Raw genomic sequence first — 19,760 nt, forward strand, 5'->3', positions numbered from 1 at the left:
AGTTCTTTCAAATTAATAATTAAATAGGAAATGCATTTTAAAGATTTTTGGATTCTTTAAGTATTAAACCTAAAAGACAAATTGACAGTTTATTTAATTTTGTCTCCTTTTGAAAATATTTGAGTTTGTGCTTAAGGTGTTAAATAAGAAGCCCATCCTGTAAATCCAAGCAGTGTGAGGTTTTGGCCACATAAGTATAATGCACCAAAGTTATGGGATAACAAGGGGCGGGGTGCGGGGGGGTGCGCGGGGCTGTGCCAACAAACACAATACACCCTCCAGAAAAAGTCATCCTGACCCTTTTATTGTTGAAATTAAAAAATAAAAGATACTTAAATACAATGGTGAACATATAGGGCAAAACAGAATCATAAAATTTAATGTTGAATTAAGCAGTGAGCTGAATGTCTGGGTCTCCAAATTGGCTTTGAACCCAAAACCGCTTAAAAATGGGTATGTTCACAGTTAACGGCAATTGGCTTATAGGTGAGAGAATGGTCGAAGCTGTTCCAGTTGAACTTCCAGGGAAATTCTCTCCTCAAGAACATCCTGAAAAAGATGGAAAGACAAGTTATGATTCAATATATACAAAAATGAAGGCATATCTAACAGCAGCTCTGCATGAATAGAACAATTTATGTTCCTTAAGAAGATGAAGGAGGGGGAACACATGTAAACCCATGGCTGATTCATGTCAATGTATGGCAAAAACTACTATAATATTGTAAAGTAATTAGCCCCCAACTAAAATAAATAAATTTATTTAAAAAAAAAAAAAAGAAGAAGAAGATGAAGGGACAGCTGTTCCTTTTAGAAACATAGTTTCTTTACAGGTGCATACGTTAAAATACGATCTTAATTAAAATCTTTTTTTTCATTATTAGAAAAGCCAGTATTTGCAGATGATGGCTATTAATACATGAATTTTACACAAAGCCCACCCCCTGTAGTAACTGCAGATGAGCTGGTTAACAAAGATTCTTTCCCTTGGTGATTACCTCTGATCATAACAACTCCTGCACCTCATTTTGAACTTCAGTTTCACAATGAATAAATGTATTTTATAATCAGAATTTCTAATGACTGTCAATTTGGGGCAGTCTTTTCAGACAGTCAGCAACTTCTTATGCATCCATATCCTTTTTTCTTTTTCTCTATCACACTGACAGTATCATGTTTTAACCAGAATGATGTCCTCCTATTTGGTACCATACTTTCTCAGAAGATAATGAGAAAAGTGATTTTTAAAAACAGCTTCTAGATACATTTTTTTGTGGTTTTTCATAGTTCTTCAGAAAAAAAATGCATTAACAGCACTTTCACCTCAAGGTATGCTACTAGCAAGTTTGTCATTTAGTTTTACATTCTTCCTTTACAATGGACCAAATTCACAAGTAATAGAACAGCTATGAATATCTTCTTTGATCAAAGAGCTATACAAGAATATTATTCCTTTAACACACATTTATCAAATGTCCAACATGTGTGAAGTTTGGAGGACGGAGACAAGATGGTTATAAATCTATCCACGACAGTCTCAGTTCATCTCTGATGTCCTGGCCCACATATTAACACATCCCTTTCTCTCTTTTCTCTTAAAAGTACTTTGGTTTGAACAATATATTACATGGTCACTGTAAACGGGAATGATTATGAGTGAGTGCCTCAGTGAGTTCAGGTTAGTAGGACAGAGACACAAATGTGCCATAGATATGGACAATGTGATAAACGCTAGAAAAGGAATATGAACAGAATGTTACGGGACTCAACTAACTCTGTATTCATTTTACATTTCCATGGACTCCTTCCTCATCTTTATGGTTTACAACCTTGCTACTCAAAGTGGAGTCAACTGTCCAGGAGCATCTCCATCACCTGGAAGCTTATTAAAAATTGCAGAATTCTCAGGCCCCTCTCCATACCTGACATGAATCAAAATTTTCATTTTAACATGACCCCTTCCTAAGTGTATACAATTAAGGTTTGAGAACCACTAGTTTATAAGATGTGAATGCCTAATAATGTTGATGAATCATACATGATTCTGCTTGTTAGTTTTTATGTATAGAGATTCAAGAAAATCATGGTTAGTCGTAAGTAAGAAAACAAACTCATCCTCTCAAGTACAGATGACAGAAGCACACACTGGCTCTGAGCACCATTTCCATTTAAGGTTTGTCTTTTCTGTTTTAAAAATAATCTAAATTGCTCCCATCCCTCTTCTTTAGACCTGTCATTTTCATAGAATCTGAGTTGTTTTGATAAGAGATAAATTAACAATACTCGAATCATTGTAGAATTAGTGTGTAGAGAGCCACATATGTGATCCTGGAGGTAGCTAAGGTCACAACATTTCTACTCTTGGGTTTCATTATGAAAGCTAACGAACATTTTCAGTTCAGTTCAACAGCCCAGTCATGTCCAACTCTTTGCGACTCCATGGACTGCAGCAGGCCAGGCATCCCTGTCAATCGCCAACTATCGGAGTTTACTCAAACTCATGTCCATGGAGCCAGTGATGCCATCCAACCATCTCTTCCTCTGTCGTTCCCTTCTCCTCCTGCCTTCAATCTTTCCCAGCATCAGGGTCTTTTCAAATGAGTCAGTTCTTCACATCAGGTGGGCAAAGTATTAGAGTTTCAGCTTCAGCATCAGTCCTTCCAATTAATCTTCAGGACTGAACATTTTAGGAACATTTTAGGAAAATGCTTCACATACATGTAGGATAAGGCAATCATACAAGAAATGAGTACAGGAAATTTTTTAATATTAGAAGATTCAAAGGCATATAAAACATTTTAGATCCATACTTCTGCCTCTCAGATAAGTTTCATACTAGCATAAGAACTGCTGGATCACCTCCAAGCAGGCTCTGAGTCCATGGAACTTTCCAAATAAAGATTCAGAAACTACATTACCTTTAACTGTTGCTGCAATTCACTATTCAATCTGGCCAAAACTGTGTTGGTTTCTTTATTGCGTCTAATTGATGCCTGAATAGCTTTCTTATCTTTCCCAACAGACCTGAGAAGATAAAGAGAGCAAAAAACTTGACCTTCATTCTCATTAGATTCGCTCCATTCTTCCCTGTGATCTATGGCTAATCCCAGAATGCCGAGGGAGCATCTCTGCCCTGCTAGCATAGCTCAACCTTGCTTGATCAGCTTTAAAGCTCAACCAAAAACTACTAAGCTTCAGAGGCTTAATTACTGTAGTTATTGATTTAGTGACTTTTCTGTAGAATCACCTGAGTTTAAGTCAGTCCAGAGCAGGCATAAGCAAACTTTTTCTATACAAGATCAGACAGTAAATATTTTAAGCTTTGCAGACCATACCATTTCTGCTGAATATTCTGTTTTTCGTATCTTTTCTTTTTCTCTTTTTAAACAAAAATGTAAAAGCCCTTACAAAAACTGGCCATGGGTTGACTTTGGCCCATGAGCCCTAGCCTGCCAATTCTTGATTCTAGAACAACCATAGTTAAAACATCAGTGTTACTGTGCGCTGTAATTTTTAAAGTCTGCTCTAGGATTTACAATAGAGTATAAAAATGGAACTCGAGTTGAACTTAATACAGAAGGGGGAAAAGTGGGAAGAATATTCCACCTACTTGTAAATGAGAAAACTCTCAAAGGGGATCAGTGGAGGACCTGTGCTTAACTATAGGACCAGTCTGACCATAATTCTTTCTTTTTAATATTTTTAATTACTCTGCATTTTGTTTCCAGTAATTACGTGTTTGGGAACAGCTTTGATTACCGAGGAATAGAAGGTTGTGATGCAAGAACAGCAGCTAGGACACCTGTCTTCTGTGTATGTTCATCAACTTCTGGCCTTAATTCATCTTCTGATTTTAATCTCCTTCGAACAGGTTTAGGTGGTGGAGCAAGAGGTGTTGTGCCTTTGCTCTGGGAGACAAGAATTCCATGAATAATGAGCATTTCTTGAAGACATTTGTGGTTCGTTAGCACTTTGCCAACATCATATGCTTTCTTTAAGCCTTTCATTCTCCAAAAATTAAGGGTCACTTGTCCTACTTTAAAGCAACTTATATATATGTGGCAACAGCTAACTTAAATGACAGTGGGAAAGAATGTTCCTAGTGACATCACAACTGTAAATGTATCTAACAGACAAAATTTTTTACAGGGTGACATAACAAGCTCGAGGCCTGAATTCTGTGACTCAAGGCTATAATATTCAGTTTTAACATAAGTACAAAACACACTCAATATATACCTGTTCAATAACTATAAAAGGGAGTCTCCAGAAATATGCATCTAGCATCACCATAGGGTTTTCTATTCAAATATCCTAGGATATATTATCTTAATGAATAATTAATAAAGAAGTGGTAAACCAGGCAATTCTTAAAAAATCTTTCATGAAGATACACAATAACTCTTAAAAATGAGTGGATATTTTATTAGAGATCTGTCCTTAACAGAATCAAATATAACAGTCTGGTATTTACCATAATCTGATTTGACCTGTTAACAAATAAAAACAAGAGTCAACTGCCATCCCTCTGGTTAAATGCTAGTTTTAATCTATTGCCATTTAACTGACAAAAATAAAATTTACTATTAAAAAAATTACAGAAGCACTAACAGTAAAAAAAAAAAAAAAAAAAAAAAGCTGTCCAGAAAGTAGCATTTAAATACTTTCAGAAACACTCATTGTTTTAATGACTATTGGGTATGTCTCAACGATAACAAAAAAAGTGACCCAAATTTTTTTCTCAAGAAGTGTCCTGTTATCTGTAATGTACTTTGAAATGCAAACAACAGATAAGAAGGACTGACATAGAAAGAGGATACAGATATAAAGCATCTGTATTTATATGAAATGAAGAACATTCACTAAACATATTGATAGTCATTTCATTATGTATGTAAGTCAAATCATTATGTTGTACACCTTAACTTATACTGTGCTGTGTGTCAATTATATCTTAATAAAACTGGAAGAAAAATATAGTAAATATTAATGGTACAATCAAGGTGTGGCTTTACTGATGTAGAATATAAAATTCAATTTTTCTGTATGTTTAAAATTTTTCACAATAAATTTTTGGGAAAAAATTATTCCTAAGACAGCTAAAAAAAAAAAAAAGGAAAGAGTACAATATTAACCTTAGACGGTTGATAATCTTTCCCTGTTATACTCAGAACTGAAATAATAGAAACTGAGTATGACAAAAAAAGGAAGTTCTACTTTATGTATTTGAAACAATGTAATAACCACACAAAATCTGAGAACCTGTGGCACACATTAATACAATGACAGGCTATCATCTCTATCTCTAGGTGGACTGGTGTTCTGAGACAGGCTATATGTATTACAGTTTAAGGCAGTGAACTGGGTTAGATGATCTCTAACTTTATTTGTAAGATTTTCAAATTATCTCATGTAATTTTTATATATATAAAACAATCAATACTATAAAAGACTTTTGTATACCACATTGGCAGGAGCACTAGCAGCTGTCTTTTCTTCAATTTTACTATCTGTTTTGGCAACTCGAAGAGAACTTGCAGGATCAGAAGCTTTTTCAACCTAGAGATGAGTATATTATTTTAAATTATATGTAAGTAACATACATATATGAATAAATATATAAGTAACAAATCAGAGAGTAAAATGTTTAGAAAACGTTCATTCTAACAGTAAGAACCTCAGGTGAAAATGAGGAGTTTGAGACTACCCTGTGAAATGATCATGCATCTGCCCCTTTAGGGCAGAGAGGGAAGAGAATACATCTCTGAGGGGATGGCAGACGCTGTCCGGGAAGTTCTTTGGTTGGGGGAGGGTAAGTACCGGTACCCCCTGCACACCGCTACTTCCCCCTCAGGCCCACTCTGCCTTCCTGGAGGTGCAGCCTATTTCCCTAGTAGCCCCCAGGCAGGCAGAAAGTTACAGGTTTGAAGAACTATCTGGTAGAAAATTTTCCATGGACCAAATCTGTAAGAACTCTTTATGTAAATTATGCCAGTCAAATGGTAGTTTTTTTTTTAATCTATTAGAGATCAGTATCAACTGGAATAATCAGAGCAAACTTCACAATTCCCCTGTTCCCTCCAACTCCACATTTACACTTAGGAGGACAGGGATCCCTGTCCCTCATAGAAAAGTTTCTGCTGCTAGAACTAAATAGTTCCCCAGAACACTGGCTGCAAAGATGAAATTCTGGCATCCTGTGGTCTGTCTGTCTAACTGATGTGACTTACTCCCATACAATTTTCACCAAATCACACAATCAAATGCTTAGCATTAAGATGGAATCCCATAAACTGACTTATTCTCATACAAACTGAGTGTAGCTATGACAACCACAGCTTCTTCATATACAGAAATCTTCAAATCATACAATCAGATGCTTAGCATTAAAATGCAACTCCCAGAACAGTGTTTTGGCCAAGACCAGATGGTTGCATCTTTTCATGTGACATCTACCCTTCACCCAGATATTGATTCTTATTAAGCATTTTATGCAACCAGCAGGTGGTCTGAGGCCAGTAAGAAATTGAGAAGCATTGATCTAGGGAATATAAACCCTCTAAAAGCAGCAACAGCAGGTATTTTACTCACTGATGTCACTTCTATTATCTGCTCTTTTAGGGGTTCCTCTGTTTAAAGACTTGCTTATGAGCACAATATTGGAAGAGTCCCAGCAGAAAATTAGAGAAGCCCTTGAAAACTGACCGGTAAGACCTCTGGATGTTTCTCGGCTTCATCATCTTGTTCTTCATTTACATTTGATGCAGCAAATACTTCAAATTGGCTGAAATCTGCAAAATTTGGTTGTTCTGGTATCTGTTGAGGTGAGGTACTAGTGTGAGTTATCAGGCCATCGGCATCCACTGGTCGATGCACAACGGGACCAGAAGCCTACAGCAGAGGAGCAAATATTTTACTGATCTTAGCGTCACAGAGTAGCCTTCTTTTTCTTTGAAAATTTATCATAAGGATGTTCTGTCTTATTAGCTGAAAATTCAGGAAGGTGAGCTACTGTAACATTTAGCTCTAAAAAACCTTAAGTGAAATGCTAAGACACTAAAAAATTAAGATAACAAATCTCCAAATAAAAAGATACTTTAACAGAATTCTTTTTGCCAAGAATGTGCATCAAAGGAGAGAAGTTCTGGCCTTAATCTCTGATTCTCCCCTTGCATCTATTTTTTTCTTAATTCAGTTCAGTTCAGTTCAGTCACTCAGTCGTGTCTGACTCTTTGCGGCCCCATAAATTGCAGCACGCCAGGCCTCCCTGTCCATCATCAACTCCCGGAGTTTACTCAAGCTCATGTCTTATCGAGTTGGTGGTGTCATCCAGCCATCTCATCCTCTATTGTCCCCTTCTCCTCCTGCCCCCAATCCTTCCCAGCATCAGGGTCTTTTCCAATGAATCAACTCGTCGCATGAGGTGGCCAAAGTATTGGAGTTTCAGCTTCAACATCAGTCCTTCCAATGAACACTCAGGACTGATCTCCTTGCAGGCCAAGGGACTCTCAAGAGTCTTCTCCAACACCACAGTTCAAAAGCATCAATTCTTTGGCGCTCAACTTTCTTCACAGTCCAACTCTCACATCCATGTGTGACTACTGGAAAAACCACAGCCTTGACTAGATGGACCTTTGTTGGCAAAGTAATGTCTCTGCTTTTTAATATGCTATCTAGGTTGGTCATAACCTTCCTTCCAAGGAGTAAGCGTCTTTTAATTTCAGGGCTGCAGTCACCATCTGCAGTGATTTTGGAGCCCCCAAAAATAAAGTCTGACACTGTTTCCACTGTTTCCCCATCTATTTCCCATGAAGTGATGGGACCAGATGTCATGATCTTAGTTTTCTGAATGTTGAGCTTTAAGCCAACTTTTTCACTCTCCTTCTCTTTCATCAAGAGGCTTTTTAGTTCCTCTTCACTTTCTTAATTAGGCTGCTGCATAATTGTTCATTATTTTAAAAAGCTGTTTTTAAAAATGTTTCATTATGTTTCTGAAAAGACTGTTATCCTTAAAGTGTGAAAACCGGTGTGCCAGCTGTTCTCCAGCACTCCAGTGCACTCCCCTTCAATTTTTCCTCCACTCTTTTACAAGATCAACGCTTCTAAAGTTTCCATTTGAAAACTAAATTTTTTGAGTATCTACTTTTGACCAAATAAGGTTCACCCTTAACAAAGCTGATAATCTAGTGCAGGATATGAGAGAAGTAAAGAAAGGATTAAAATACAGTGTGAGGAGTTTTGTGACAAAGGAAGCACAGGAAGCTATAGGAATAAATCTGAAGTCTCTCCCCTGCTTACCCTTAAAAAATTCTCCATATCCTACAAGAAAAACTCCACTGTCTTAGTATGATATAGGAGATGCTCTGTCATTTCCTCTCCTCTTCAATTTTCTTTCCCATCACTTTAGTTGTACTGAACTCAATAGCTTTTCCTTGAAGAATATGACAGGCTTACCTGACCTTCTATGTCACTCCTTCTGGTTGTAATGCCTTCTCCCCAAGAAATAGTATTTTATCTTTCAAGTCTCTGCTTAAATCTAACTTCCTTCATTTTACTTTACTTTTTCAGTGTGATCCATGACGTTAGTAGCTAGGATATCTATACTAAAACATTTTATAAGTATGTCTAGTATAGCACTTCTATTATAACTATTTACAGGTCTGTTTTCCCCACTAGACTTGTTCTTGAGTCAAGAGATAACTCACTGGGTTTTACACCTTAATACAGTGTAAGTATTTTCGTTGACCCTTTAGATAAAATAAATACTGGAATATTCAAATTTCAGTATCTTTGACAATTAAGAAACCATCTTTTTAACTCAAATAACCAATTTCATTATAAGAATTTAACTCAGGAAAATCAACCAAATTCATCCATGTAAAAATGTAGCCAGTCAGTCACATAAAACTAAGCTACAATCTAGAATCTATTTTGGTACATAATAGTTTTATGCAGATGAAACAACTTCAATCTGTTAGTTGTGCAACACTATCACTGATGCAGTAACACATCCAGGGAGATGCAGGGAGGTTACTAGATCCAGGACATACATGACATTTCCTGTTCCTCAATCCACTGATCCTTCTTCTAAACCCTCCTTTGTCGAGACACTATCATTTTTCAAAAAACAACCCAAATCATTATTGGAATTCTTACCTTCTAAGAAAAGACCTAGCTTCTCCGAATTAAATACGCATTAAGAATGACAGTTAGGCAATTCCCGATTTTCAAAATAATTCTAGAACAGAATCAAAGACCTAACAGATGACCAAGGGGACTATAATAACTGATGCTTACTAATGAAAACCTAGGAGAATTACCTGTGAGGGCTGTGGTCTTGGAGGCACTGCAGGAGGTTGGGCAACAACTCCAGCCTGTTGCTGTCCTGTGTGAATACACAAGTCTTCTTTTTGTAAATACATATAATTACTTTGTTAGTAGAACAGATAGGCTGAATGAATGTGATCAAACGACAAAGATTTCAAATCCCAATGTATAGTACTGGAAGCCAAATCCATCTCATCAAACTGTCTGGATATGGTCGAATTTCACAGCCTCTTCTCAGACCTCACTTCTCTTGCTTTACTGCAAGTAGCACTCGTCTTGCTCCTCCCTGTTCCTGTAACACTATACGTTCTTGGTTTTCTTCCCACCTACTCTCAGCTATCAAATATGAGGACTTCCAAATTTCCTCTATCCATTTAGGATTTCAGTCGATCATTTCTATGTAAATGATTCTCAAATAATACATCAATCTTGCTTAGCCCATAGGTCCAGCAGCCTGTTGATTTCTTTCTCATCATTCCAAACACATAATATCAAAAAAAACAACACCCACCATCCTCTACCCTAACTTTTCTATTTTGACCAATGTAATAACAGTAAGACCAGTCATATAAAAACTGAACCCTTTGAGTAAGTTATGACTCCTCTCTCTCCTCTGTCATGTAATGTAAGACCTATTAGCCTTTTCTCCTTAATATCTCCACATTGTTCTTTTAAAATCCCTTGTGGCATCGCTCAGGTTCCCATCTTTATCATTTGAACTCACATTTTAAATAGTCATTAAGAAAAATAAATTCTCTCTCATCTGATACTTTTTCAATTTAAAATTTTTCTTCAGATAAATATCAAAAAATAAGAGAAAACAAAATACTCTGTGTCTTTAATCAACTAAATATATTTAACAATGTAATATATTTAATTTAATTTGTATCATGGTTCTCTGACCCCTACCTGTTGTGACGGAAAAGGTCCGATTCATATCTAAAGATGATGATCTAGAATGAGAGGGCTGAGGCCTTGGAGGTGGAGGTGGTGGTGCAGTGTTTTCAGGCGATGTTCCTGAATGAGACCTGCAAAATTGACCCTGTTACAATTCGTCATGTTATTGATACTGCAGCTTTTCTTTTTAAGCAATTTAACTTAGCTAAGCAGCAAAGGATCTTATTGGTGTGACATTTTCTCCAGAGGGTATACAAGTATTACAATGAATAGAGTACTATTTATGATGTGCATTCAACAAGCACTTACTTAATATAATCTTCTTTATAATTATACATTTAACAAAATTTTAAAAAGCTTAAAAAAGAAGTTATTAACATGAATTCAAGGTAGACTACTAACCTAGTGTAATGTTTTCCCATTCAGTTAAAGACAATATTAGTCTGAAAAGCTATTTTCAGAGAAAAGAAACTGCACTTTCACATACAGTTAGCTTTCAACTTATTTGAATTTGGTAACCTGAGGTACACTTTGGCTCAACTATGTGAGATGCCATCTCAACTTAAAATCACTCATTTTAGAGGTGATTATACTCATGTTCACTCACCCTGGAGATCTGCTTGTTAGCCACCAGAGTCTTCTATATTCTGAAGAATCTCATGGACTAAGACAATCTGATCCTCACTAACAGGAATAAAAAGCAGACTAAAATCCCAAATGACTCGAGAACTCTTAAGACATATGAAGAAGCGGCCTTCTGACAGTGTGAGCTCTTGGAGATTCTACATTACCAGTCTCTCCATACACCCTCCAGGTGTGTGGCAAAAGACTCTTACGATGTATGAAAAGCAGCGGAGAAAGATGCCTCTGTCCTGTGCAGTTTTGAGAGGATGGTGAAGCCCTGGGAGACAGACCCCTTGCCACCTCACCCTATCCTGTATCGTTTTTGTCTGTGCCTGAAATGTTATCATGTGACACAGGTCTTCAGGGTGGGTAGGTAGCCCAACACTGGGCTGCGCGTCCAGATGACATTTTAAAACACCAAATTATTTGGTACTTGTCCCATACGGAATCTGTACATTTCATACTTAAAGAGACTCTCACTGCTCAGCTACAAAAAGGACTGTATTAAACCAACTGCCAAGAAGTTATCGGTTTATTTTAAACCTTCCACAGAATACCATGAAGACAACGATTCCTTTTGTTTTCCTTTTATTTTCTTTGGAAAGAATAAAAATCATTTTCCTTTTACATAAATCAATAGGTAACCTGACAACCTTTAGAGAAGTGAAGAACTGAGAAAAATAATTTATACTTGATTTCAAATAATTTTCAATATTAAAATGTAACAAAATAATTATGCTTTTTTAATTAACAGAAACACTAACCTTTGACGAGTTATGTTGTTTCCAATCTGTTCTGGATCCGAAGTAAAAGAGTCTGAACTACTGTACCCATCTGCTGATAAATGGGATATATCCTATTTAATAATAATCACTTCTTTACTTTTTATTCTATATGCCCTAAACAGGTAACTGAATTATTGTCTCAAACCAGGGATAGTCAAAGATTGGCTAACAGGTTAACATTTCATCACAGAATTACTAACTATAAAAGATTAGATATAAATCAAATAAATGGTCTACTTATACAACAAAATACTACGCACAGAGAGCAATTACAATCTAAAAACGTTACTGTTTGATAACAGAGAACTATTCAAAATTAGTTACACGGAAGTAGGGCAGAAAACAGTACATATATTACAATTTCATTTCATATAAAAATATAACATGCACAAAGTAAAGATTAAGGCTGACAATGAATGTTAATTATGGTCATTTGTGGAACAGTGAGATTGTAATTTGTATTTTCTTATTTTTGTTTATTACATTTCTACAAGTGTGAACAGTTTTTGTAATGAAAAAAATCACTTTTAAAGGATAAATTAAAAGCATTTTAAGTTAAAAAGTGAACTTAAAAATTGTTAATGTAAATTTAAAAAAATTTGATAAAGGAATAAACTGTGCTTAGACAATGATAAAACTTATAAAATTAGCTTGAGGGTACCAATTTTTCACCTGAGGACGTATTTTCAATTTCCTAAAAATCTTATAAAGGAGCAGAGAATCCCAGAATCAGACTAACAGTTATGAAGCAATAAGGAAGTTTTAAAACAGAAACTCTAGGGATAATCTGAATATCTTTCAGGGTAATATTAAATACCTCTCAAGAGTTATAAATTGAAGGGACTGGTTATTTGGTTTAGTTTCATTTCATAGTGTATCCCTCTTCTTTTTCCTGTCAAATCACTGAAAAGTTTACTTAAGTGGTACAGGAATGATGCTAAAATTAACACATTCCCATTTGGACATTGTTAACAGGCATCTCAGACCGAACGTGTCCAAAATTGAATTCCTACCCTTTCTCCCACAAATCTTCTACTACAACTGACTTCTTCAATTTCCAGTTGCTCTGGCTAACATCCCTTGAATTACTCTGATTTCCCTGCCCCCACCCCTCACATTCTGTATCACAAAGGTAAGCAAATCCTATGGTCTTTTCGTACCCAAATCTAGCCAGAAGCTGACCACTTCTTAGCACTTCTACTGCTACCACCCTAGGCCAAGCCATCATCTTCTCTTGCCTGTATTATTATAACTGTTTCCTAAAATGGTCTTTCCCCATTTGAATTCTTGCCTTCTTCTGGTCTATTACCAATATAGCAGCCAGAATGATCTTGTTAAAAAAGGAAGGTCAGGTTACATCACTTCTCCATTCAGAAACCTTCTAAACGGCATTTCATCTTTCTTGGTAGAAGTCAGTTTTACACTGCTCCCCGGTTACTATTCTCCCACACATTAGTTCTAGTTCAGGTGTTTGCTGGCTGTTTCCAGTAGATATAAGGAAGGCATCTTCCCTAAACCAGCGCTCCATATTGGCTATTCCTTTCACCTTAAACGTTCTTCCTTAAGATACTCACACAGTTGAATTCATCACCTTCAAGTTTTAAACCAAATGCCACTTTTTGGTAAGGCTTTCTTTGATCACCATATTTAAACTGTCACTCCCTCTCCCCTTTCACAACTTAATTTTTATCCAGGGTGTTAACTATGTCCTAAGATACAAGTTATTTTTATTTTTTCTCTTATCTCCCCCACAGAATGTAAACTTTGTAAGGGCAAAGAATTTTTTGTTTTGTTTACTGCTGAATACTCAGTGTCTAGAACAGAGCCTGACACATATTAATAGTATTCCATTAACAATGACTGAATGAACATGTATACAATTTCCTGTGAGAGGAAGAAAGGAGTTAGTGGGGAAGAGCTAGCTGAGAGGGACGGCCAACAGGAGACCTGCCTTGAAGCAAGTGCAGTGGCAATAGGCATCCATTTATTAATACAGAGGGTAGGGGTCTTTAAAAGGATTGACTATTCTCTGCATTATCCAGTGAAGATAATACTAAATGGTTATATATTCAAATTATTCAGACTCTAAATGTAGACTAAGGATAAGAGACAAGATGGCAGAGGAGCAGGTGGAAGTGGAATACACCTCTCTTCACAGGTGTATCAGGATACATCTTCAGATGCAGAAGATCTTGCAGAGCACCAGCTTAGAGCTAGTAGGAGTCCCTGACCACTGGAAAGGAATATACAGACCCATACAAAACCAGGTAGGACAAAGAAGGGAAAGGAAAAAGAGGCGTAGGGTTAGCACAACTGAACCTGTACCCGGCAGGTGGGGAAATGGAAGAAGGGGTGATATCCTCATATCAGGGCAATCGGTTGGGACAAAGGGGAAGCATCTGAGACTGCTGGAGAGTGAAGGAGCTGATCTGTGACCGTCTGAACGGAGTGAGAACCACACAGACAATCTGTGCCGTGGCCCTACGTACCCCAGGCAGGGATGCAAGTCCACCAGAACCCAGAGCAGCTGGGAGCTGAAGCGTAGTAAGCACAATCCCAGGGCAAGGACTGCTGTTGACTTTGGGGAAACAGCCTGAAGGGATGGGAGGGAGGAGATCGCTGTGGGGAATGCCTTTGGAATAAAGTCAGGCAGCCATGGAGGCAGGGTGCTACTGCTGAGTCACACACAAGGAGTGGAGCCATCACTTCTCTCCCTACATGCTGGCATGAGCAGCTGAGTAACAGAGGAATACCCCACAGAAGGTGGCCATCTGAGCGCCTGACATGCCAAGCAACAGAGAAGGATCCTCATCAGGCCCTTTGAACGCCAACTGCCAGAAGCTAGAAGATTCTTACAGCACCATATCTCCTGTGCCTGTGGCTGCCAGCTTCCCTGTGTACCTGGCACCATCAGAGTCCCCACGACCTAAGCAGTTGCACCACCTCCATACCTGGTCCTCCCTGGGGCAGACCAAAGTCCTAGAGGGCAGCCTCAGGAGCTAATTCTTGTAAATGACCCACAAGCAGAGGTGGGGATAAAACCACAACTGAGTTCCAGGGGCACAGTGGACAAGGAAGAGGGTTGAAAACCTTTTCACCGGCTATACAAGCTAGAGATTACATCCACATGATCAACTAGGTAGACTCTGTGTCTATGCAATGTATAGAAGGACGAGTGTATCCGCAAAACAAAATGGCCTAGCTCTGACAGCTGTGGATACTAGAGGCAAGAACCTACAAGAGCAGAACTAGATCAGAGTCTGTGCTGTCCTCACAGCTGGTCTAGAGACCAGCTCCTCCAATACTGGAGGGCTTCCTAGCAAGGTGGAAGTGGACTGTGAATCACAGTAGGGAAAGGATGCTGACAGCTGAGACCCGAGAAAAACAGTTATTATTCTTCTTATATTTTGATTTGTTCTGTAGTTGATTTTGTTTTTCTTTCCTCTGATGCTGTGGTTATTGACTTCATTATTATTATATCTATTTAAGCTTTTGAGAATTTTGTTTTAAACACATTTTATTTCCTTCATATACATCTATCTCTACAATGGCTTTTTGCAGATGTGTGGGACTTTTTCTTTTTTTGTTGTTGTTTCATGTTGTTTCATTCTTCTTATTTATTATATATTATTTATATATTATATATACAATATATACACTATTGTATACAATATATTCTTTTTATAGATATTGAATATATATACATATATATAGAATACATATATAGATAGAATATACATATATATAGATATACAATAAGATTATTATATATAAATTTTTATATACTTTAACTTTACTTTTCTATTTTGTTTCTTCTTTTCACCATGTTTGTTTGTTTGTTTGCTTTATTCCTCAGTTGGCTCTCCTTTGGTCTTGTTTTCTGTTTAGTGTTGTTTTTAATTTGTTGATATCACTTAATGGTTTCCTTTGCTCACAGGGTCACTCTCTTGTACTTTGTTTTCTTTGGACTATTTTGGTTTTGTGTGTGGTATGTTCCTTTGTTTCTGCTACTAATTGTCTGATTTTGAATTTACCATTTGTCTGGGGTTCTTTTTTGTGTGTGTTTGTTTTAATCCCCTTTATTGCCATAACAAACAGCTTGTGAGATCCTGGTTCCTCAATGAGAGACTGGGCCTGAGCCTCTGGGTTGGAAGCGCTGAGTCTAGGACACTAGACGGCCAGAGAATTCCTGATCCCAGGGAGTATTAATTAGTGAGAACTCCCACGAAGGGAGTATTAATTAGTGAGAACTCCCACGAAGGCCTCTTCCTATATCCAAGACCCGGCACCACTCAACTGCTGGCAGCACTCAGCAAAGGGCACCTTACCCAAACAACAAGCAAGACCTAATCAAGAGGAGATTAGGCTTCCTACAAACACCCCGAAACACACCACTCACAGCCCTGCTCATTAGAGGGGGGGAAAAAACTCACCTCCTCCCACAGAAGGCAGGCACGAGTCCCTCCCAACATGAAGCCTACACAAACCATCAAACCACCCTCACTCACCAATGGCAAGACCCAAAACGAGAGGATATGTCAAACACATTAAGTTAGATAACATGAAAAAACAGAGAAATATTGTGCAAATGAAGGAACAAGGTAAAAACGCACAACACCAAATAAACAAAGAGGAAATAGGCCAACTACCTGAAAAACAATTCAGTCATGATAGTAAAGATGATCCACAATCTCGAAAATAGAATGGAGAAAATGCAAGAGTCATTTAACACATTTAACAATGACCCAGAAGAAACAAAGAATAAACAGAGACAAACACAATTACTGAAATTAAAAATAATATAGAGGGAATAAATAGCAGAACAACTGAGGCAGAAGAATGAACTGAAAGACAGAATAAGTGAAAATAACTGCTGAAGAGCAGAATAATCACAAAAGAATGAGAAGAATTGAGGATAGTCTCAGACACTGCTGGGATAATATTAAACTACCCACTCCAGTATTTTGGCCTAAAGAATACCATGGACTGTGTTGTAAAATATTAAACACACCAACATTCAAATTAAGGGGTCCCAGAAAAAGAAGAGAAAAATAAATGGTCTGAGAAAATTTGTTAAGAGATTATAGCTGAAAACTTGCCTAACATGTGAAAGGAAATAGCCAATCAAGTCTGAGAAGCACAGAGTTTCATAACGGATAAACCCAAGAAGAAACATGCTGAGACACATATTAATCTTACTTACAAAAATTAAACACAAAGAAAAAATATTAAAAGCAGTAAGGGAAAAGCAACAAGAAACATACAAGGGAAACTCCATACAGTTAACAGCTGATCTTTCAATAGAAACTCTGCAGGCCAGAGGCAATGGCAGGATATATTTAAAGTAACGAAAGGGAAAAATCTACAACCAAGATTATACTACCCAGCAACAGTCTCATTCAAAATTGATAGAGAAATCAAAAACTTTACAGACAAAAGTTAAGAGAATTTAGCACCACCAAGTCAGCTTTACAACAAATGCTAAAGGGACTTCTATAGGCAGGAAACACAGGAAAAGGAAGACTTACAAAAACAATTAAGAAAATGCCAGTAGGAATATACGTATCAACAATTACTTTAAATGTAAATGGATTAAACACTCTAACCAAAAGACACAGACTGGCTGAATGGATACAAAAACAAGACCCGTATATATAAGCTGTCTACAAGAGACCCACTTCAGACCTAGATATATATGGACTGAAAGTGGGAGAATGGAAAACGATATACCGTGCAAATGGAAATTGAAGGACAAAATTGTCCTTCAATAGACAATACAAAATTGTCTATTTGTCTATCAGACAAAATAGACCTTAATATAAAGGATATTACAAAAAAATAACAGAAGGACACTACATGATGATCAAGGGACCAATCCAAGAAGACATAACAATTGTAAATACTTACACACCCAAAATAGGAGCATTTCAATACATAAGGCAAACACTAACAGTCATAAAAGGGGAAACTGACAGTAATACAATTAGTAGGAGACTTTAACACCCCACTTACACCAATGGACAGGTCATCAAAACAAAAAATTAATAAGGAAACATAAGCCTTCAACGACACATTAGACCAGATGAATCTAACTGATATCTTTAGGACATTTCATCCAAATGCAGAAGAATAAACCTTCTTCTCAAGTGCACAAGGAACATTCTCCAGGGTAGATCACATCTTGGGTCACAAATCAAGCCTTGGCAAATTTAAGAGAATTGAAATTATATCAAGCATCTTTTCTGACCACAGTGCTATGAGACTAGATTATCAACTGCAGGGAAAAAAAGCTGTAAAAAACACAAACACATAGGGATTAAATAGTATGTTTTTAAATAAGCAACAGGTTACTGAAGAAATAAAAGGGGAAATAAACAAATACCTAGAAAAACAAATGATAATGAAAACATGATGACTCAATACCTATGTGATGCTGCAAAAGCAGTTCTAAGAGGGAAGTTTATAGCAACAGAGTCCTACCTCAAGAAAAAAAGAAAAACATTGAATAGACAACCTAACCTTACACCTAAAACAACTGGAAAAATAAGGGAAAAAAATCTCAAAGTTAACAGAAGGAAAGAAATCATAAAGATTAGAGCAGAAATAAGGAAAAAAGTAATAAAGGGAACAATAGCAAAAATCAATAAAACTAAAAGCTGGTTCCTCGAGAAGATGAACAAAATTGACAAATTATTAGCCAGACTAATCAAGAAAAAATGGAGAACACTCAAATCAACAAAATTAGAAATGAAAAAGAAGAGGTTACAACAGACAACGCAGAAATACAAAGGATCCTATTACGAGCAACAATATGCCAATAAAATGGACAATCTGAAAGAAATGAACAGATACTTAGGGAAGTTCAACATTCCAAGACTGAAACGAGGAAGAATTAAAATTTTGAACAAGCCAATCACAAGCACTGAAATCAAAACTGTGATAAAAAATCTCCCAAAATACAAAGTCAGATGGCTTCACAGGTGAATTCTATCATATGTTTTGAGAAGAGCTATCCTTCTCAAACTCTTCCAAAAAACTGCAGAGGAAGGAACACTTCCAAACTCATTCTATGAGGCCACCATCACCCTGACACCAAAACCAGACAACGACATCACACAAAAAAGAAAATCACAGTCATGTCACTGATGAACATAAGATGCAAAAATCCTAAACAAAATTCTAGCAAACACAATCCAGAAACACATTAAAAGGATCATAAACCATGATCAAATTGGGTTTATCCCAGGGATGCTAGGCTTCTTCAATATACACAAATCAATCAATGTGATACACCATATTAACAAATTAAAAGAAAAAATCATATGATCATCTCAACAGATGCAGAAAAAGCTTTTGACAAAATTCAGCACACATTTATGATAAAACTCTCCAGAAAACTGGAATAGAAGGAATCTATCTCAATATAATAAAGGTCATATATGATAAACCCACAGCAAACATTATTCTCAATGGTGTAAAACTGAAAGCATTTCCTTGAAGATCAAGAACAAGACAAGGGTGCCCACTCTCGCCATTATTATTAACAACATAGTTTTGGCAAGCCATGCCTAGCCATGGCAATCAGAGAGGAAAAAGAAATAAAAGGAATCCATATTGGAAAAGAAGTAAAATTCTGTTTGCAGATGACATGATTCTCTACATAGAAAACCCTAAAGATACCATCAGAAAATCACCAAAGCTAATCGGTGAATTTAGTAAAGTCACAGGATACAAAATTAATACACAGAAATCTCTTTCATTCCTATGCACTAAGAATGAAAAATCAGAAAAAGAAATTAAGAAATCAAGCCCATTCACCATTGCAACAAAGAGAATAAAACACCCAGGAATAAACCTACCTAAGGAAATGTAAAAGCAATATATGTTAAACTATTAAGACACTGATGAAGGAAATAAAAAACAACATAAACAGATGGAGAGATATACCATGTTCTTTCTTGGATTGGAAGAATCAATATTGTGAAAATGACTATACTACCCAAAGCAATCTACAGATTCAAAGCAATCCTTATCAAATTACCAATGACATTTTTTACAGAACTAGAAAAAAAAAAATCCACAATTTGTATGGACACACAAAAGACCCTGAATAGCCAAAGCAAACTT

At 36.7% G+C, this 19,760-nt stretch overlaps 1 protein-coding gene across 50 annotated transcripts in view; it reads right to left on the reverse strand.

Annotated features, from left to right (window-relative positions):
* Positions 1-283: 283 nt before the first annotated feature.
* Positions 284-19,760, reverse strand: part of REPS1 (RALBP1 associated Eps domain containing 1) — an 89,783-nt gene continuing 70,306 nt past the window's right edge. For 8 of the 50 annotated variants that reach the window (XM_081528973.1, XM_081528968.1, XM_081528951.1 and 5 more), the window contains 8 exons: positions 11,613-11,682; positions 10,237-10,355; positions 9,321-9,385; positions 6,706-6,891; positions 5,464-5,559; positions 3,760-3,908; positions 2,919-3,024; positions 284-549 (listed from right to left, as the gene is read on the reverse strand). In XM_081528973.1, coding sequence (XP_081385099.1) covers positions 481-549; positions 2,919-3,024; positions 3,760-3,908; positions 5,464-5,559; positions 6,706-6,891; positions 9,321-9,385; positions 10,237-10,355; positions 11,613-11,682 — 860 coding nt within the window. In that variant the 3' untranslated portion in view covers positions 284-480. Of the gene's footprint in view, positions 550-2,918; positions 3,025-3,759; positions 3,909-5,463; positions 5,560-6,705; positions 6,892-9,320; positions 9,407-10,236; positions 10,356-11,612; positions 11,686-19,760 lie in introns of all 50 variants that reach the window. The other 42 variants (XM_081528967.1, XM_081528948.1, XM_081528945.1 and 39 more) reach the window with 11 other exon arrangements.

The sequence above is a fragment of the Giraffa tippelskirchi genome, chromosome 9 (assembly GCF_054371585.1).
Source record: "Giraffa tippelskirchi isolate mGirTip1 chromosome 9, T2T-mGirTip1v1.2.pri, whole genome shotgun sequence".
Lineage (NCBI taxonomy): Eukaryota > Metazoa > Chordata > Mammalia > Artiodactyla > Giraffidae > Giraffa > Giraffa tippelskirchi.